The 4,341-nt window shown below is 41.6% G+C and overlaps 1 protein-coding gene across 1 annotated transcript; it reads left to right on the top strand.

Annotated features, from left to right (window-relative positions):
• Nucleotides 1–889: 889 nt before the first annotated feature.
• LOC139868966 (uncharacterized) lies at nucleotides 890–2,055 on the top strand. The gene is made up of 2 exons (XM_071857303.1): nucleotides 890–965; nucleotides 1,394–2,055. Exons 1-2 carry the CDS (start codon nucleotides 900–902, stop codon nucleotides 1,865–1,867), a joined length of 540 nt encoding a protein of 179 aa, XP_071713404.1. The 5' UTR covers nucleotides 890–899; the 3' UTR covers nucleotides 1,868–2,055.
• The last annotated feature ends 2,286 nt before the right edge of the window (nucleotides 2,056–4,341 follow it).

The raw sequence follows: 4,341 nt of genomic DNA, 5'->3' as shown, positions 1-4,341 counted from the left end.
GCGCAAGGTATGGTCTTGCGACCTTGCGCCTATGTTACATAAATGGCGCAAGGTCATAACTTGCGTCCTTGCGTGTGTCGCAAGGGTTATCTTGCGCCCTTGCGCCTTTTTTCCTGACTTTCTATAATTCACAGCTGTCAGATGATGTTGCTCGCAAAGTGAAAAGGCTGAGGGTGTCTGAGGCTGAGGAGGTTGTTAATCTCGATACTGAAGAAAAGGGTGTTGTTGAAGAAGAACCCCACCCTATTGTTGAAGAAGATGTTGTTGCTCCGATTGTGAAAAAGCGTAAACGGTCACAAAAGGATTGGGTTAATGACGAGGAAATTTGGTCGATGGTAGACATGCTAGTGAATGATCAAGGAACTCTACTACCACCACCACCCAATGCTTGGAGAGACGGTAGAAAGCACGTTGGGCCTGCAAAAGATCCGAAGAGTATGGTGGATAGTAAGCAAGAAACGCGGTGCATGTTCATTTTTCAGAACGAAAATTTTATATACCTCACACCCGAGTTTTGGATCAGGTTACTTGGTCTTGGATATTCCGGATACTTGGAAAACTTAGTAAGTTGCTCGCTTATTTGTTTCCATTCTTGGAAAACTAAGTAAGTTTCATGCTTATTTGTTTTATCACAATTGTAGCATATTGATGGATGGGCTACACTTATGTTGAGATATCGTCAGAGGGTTCTCCCCAGAGCAAGCCAGTATTCCACTCCTATTATCCCGACTGACTCGTTTGCGTGTAGTTCTCGATGGACTGTCATGCCATTGGGTTTCCTTTCTAGCCTTGCAGCGTTTCAGTCCTATTATGATGATACACAAAGGGAGGAAGAGAAACGGAAAGAAGCGGAGAAAAGAGGAGAAGTAGCAATCACAGGGGAGAATCCACCTGATTATATGTATTTGATTGGATTAGGGGATGGTAGTGATGAGCTATATCCATCCTGGGCCTATTGTGATAAGGTATGTTTTAATTCCCAATACAAATTTTAGGTTTTGAAGTGTTCTGGAACAGGCGCAAGGTTAAGTCTTGCGTTCTTGCGCCTGGTGTTTTAGGTTGGACGCAAGGTTGTCCTTGCGTCTTTGCGTCTGGTGTTTTGAGGTGTTCTGGCACAGGCGCAAGGTTCAGTCTTGCGTCTTTGCGCCTGGTCTTTTTAGGTGTTCTGGCACAGGCGCAAGGTGTGACTTGCGTCTTTGCGCCTTGTGTTTTAGGTTTGACGCAAGGTTGTCCCTGCGTCCTTGCGCCTGTTGTTTCTGGTTGACGCAAGGTTGTCCTTGCGTCCTTGCGCCCTTTAGTCTTGCGTCCTTGCTTCCATTCTGCAGGCGCAAGGTATGGTCTTGCGTCCTTGCGCCTATTACAGTTTAGCTAATATTGTGTATGTTTTTTGCAGATTTTGATCCCCGTTCACTTTTACGATGCTCAACACTTTATTCTGATTGTGTTGAACTTGGAGGAACAGAAGATATTGGTGTACGATAGTTTGCCCGGTCATGTTGATCAAGAAATTGTCAAGCTCACCAAAGATCTGGGAGATCAATTGCCTGTATACTTAAGAGCAATTGATTACTTTAACCAAAAGCAAGACTCCCAGATTGTTGACTACTTGGAAAACAAGGAGAGCATCGAGTTCATGACCGAGGCAGCACCAGTCGTGCCGGTGCAAGGTGGAAGTAATGGGGACTGTGGTGTTTGGGTCTGCATCCATATGGAGAGGGTGATCTTTGGGTGGGATGAAATCCCAAACATTGGAGATCCTAAAAAGGCCGCAGAAGACTACAGAGTGAGAATGGCCAAGACCTTCTTTCGTGCACGCTTTGATACCCAGGAACCCCCACCAAAAGAGAAAGCAAAAGTTGGTAACTGAGGTTTTATTTTGAAAACTGTAGTTAATTATGTAATTTGTGTATAAAACTGTAAATGTTGTAAACTGTGAACAGGTCCGTAACTGTATTTTTGAAGGCGCAAAGGTGTGTAATCAGACCTTGCGACCTTGCGTCCCGTAATAGCCGTAGACGCAAGGTCCTTCTTGCGGCCTTGCGCCTCGTATTTAGAAGCAGGCGCAAGGTGATTCTTGCGTCTTTGCGCCTTGTTATTAAGCAGGCGCAAGGTTCTTCTTGCGTCCTTGCGCCTATTTTTGAAACACACGCAAGGTTCATCTTGCGACCTTGCGCCACAAAATTTTTATTATTCTTGTAACACTAGCTTGTGCATTCAATATTATAAAATATGAAGTAACACACGAAACCACATCATAAAATACTAATTAAAAAATATTACAACAATGGAAGACATCACACCTTAATTTGTTCCTGAAAATAAACGTATTCTAGGAACTAATTACTACCTAAATTGTACGTTGGATAAAACTGAGATTGATAAGCTTGAGATGGTTCGACTGTCTCTTTCGCCTTCGAGGTTGTGTTTCTTGCCCGTTGAGAAGTTGATTCACCTGTTCGGTCATAAGCAGCTGGGCATGTTGATCGAGAATGACCTGGTTCTTTGCAACGACTACAAGTTCTTACTTTTTTTGAAGTTTCTTCACCTTTTGAAGGAATGCGTTTTTTACCTTTAGGACGTCCAGGTTGTCTTTTCTTTAGAACTGGGGGGTGTACAAGTTGCAAAATCCCGGGAACCGGATCCGACCATTCAGACCGATGGGGGAGAGGAAGAATGTGTTCGGAATACGTATTTATGTATGTTTGAGTGCTGAACCAATGTGATACATAACAACTAATATCCTCCACTCCGAAGTGTCGTGCTGATGCAATCACATGACCGCAGGGTATGCCTGATAATTGCCATTGACCACATGAACAAGTTCTATCTTGTAGATTAACCAACCCATTTTTTCGTCCATCATGTACCTCTATTAGATCATTTGTCGATGGAAATGCTCGCCATCTTCTTGATTTGTCCGTCCTCTTAGCTAGCTTACGTTCAACATATGGAGTAACCGGTGAAGTAAGACTAACTGATTTGTTGCGATGTTTGAAATACCAATCCTGTATTGAACAACATGCAAACGGGTAGTTTACGAGCATGTCTTGATAGAGAGTTTATAGACTCTACACTGTTGCTTGTAAGGTATGAATACCTAATATGAGTAGATTGACTTCTGGACCATCTATTGATACCATCCTCACATAGAACTTTATAAGACGCTTTCAATCTCCTTCGAAATACATCCAGATGATCATGAAAATCCGACGCACGGTACGCCTTAACCATTTTCCAAAAGTGCCATTCGAATGTAGCGACCCCGACAAATCGTCAAGTGACGGCGTCGTCTACATGGGTCCCATTACCTGGTCATAAGTCTTTATGACAACGTTTGACCAAAATATGTCGCCTTCATTTCAACATAAAGATTGTTTCCAAAGTTTAAAAGAATTGTTCAACCAAAAGTTAAGTTACAAGGTTATAAGTACAAATGAAATCTAGGCGACACGGTTTAAAGTAAAGTCATAAGACGCTCCATGAAATGCATGTATACTTGACATCCAATGCAAGTATCAAATAATGAGCGGAAGCATGTATCACATATCGTGCAAGACCTGAGAAAAACATAGAAATCTGTCAACGAAAACGTTGGTGAAATCATAGGTTTAAGTAAGTAAGTGAGTAAAATTAAGTAAGTCGAACCACAAGGTTTGCAAAGTTGAAATAATAGTAATACATTCTAAAAGTTAATATTCACGAGCACCCAATTATCAAAGCTTAACATTCCATCCATTGTATACCCCATCCATAGTGCTAGAACAAACACTGATTCTCGAAAATATATTTCATCCGTAGACGGTAGCGAACCGTCAGAGATGAGGGTTGTCAACCCATATGGCCATATAACATAAGTTCTCGCTTACACCCGTCAAGTGTAACTAATGATAATCGAATTGAGGATTTTTGTTCTAAACTCGTATGTAGAATGTTTGTTTTCCCGTTCTTGTGTTCACTTAGTTCAAAAGAATCGTTTATGTTTTCTCATCCCAAATATAAGTTCAAAAGGAGTAAAAGTGGGACTATGATCTCACCTTGAGTGCGAGAGTTATAAAAGTACTTCAACAAGTAAACGCGTGCAAAGACAAGGCTAGTCTTGACCTAAACATATAGGTTATATCAATAACGGTAAACACAAACGGTCAAAGATGTTCAATTAGTCCTATGGCTCGTTACGACTCGATTATATTAACATGTGAATCAACTAGTCAAGTTTCATGCAAGATACAAGTAAATAATCATGTTAGAAAGGTTGCATAAGTATTTGGTTAAGTTTGACAAAAAGTCAAACTTGGTCGGGTCAAAGTCAACGGAAAAGTCAACGGGGTCGGGTTGGGTATC

The sequence above is a fragment of the Rutidosis leptorrhynchoides genome, chromosome 1 (genome assembly GCF_046630445.1).
Source record: "Rutidosis leptorrhynchoides isolate AG116_Rl617_1_P2 chromosome 1, CSIRO_AGI_Rlap_v1, whole genome shotgun sequence".
NCBI classification, from domain to species: domain Eukaryota; kingdom Viridiplantae; phylum Streptophyta; class Magnoliopsida; order Asterales; family Asteraceae; genus Rutidosis; species Rutidosis leptorrhynchoides.
The sequence above is the reverse complement of the archived record's forward strand: the minus strand, read 5'-3'. Positions and strand labels throughout refer to the sequence as shown.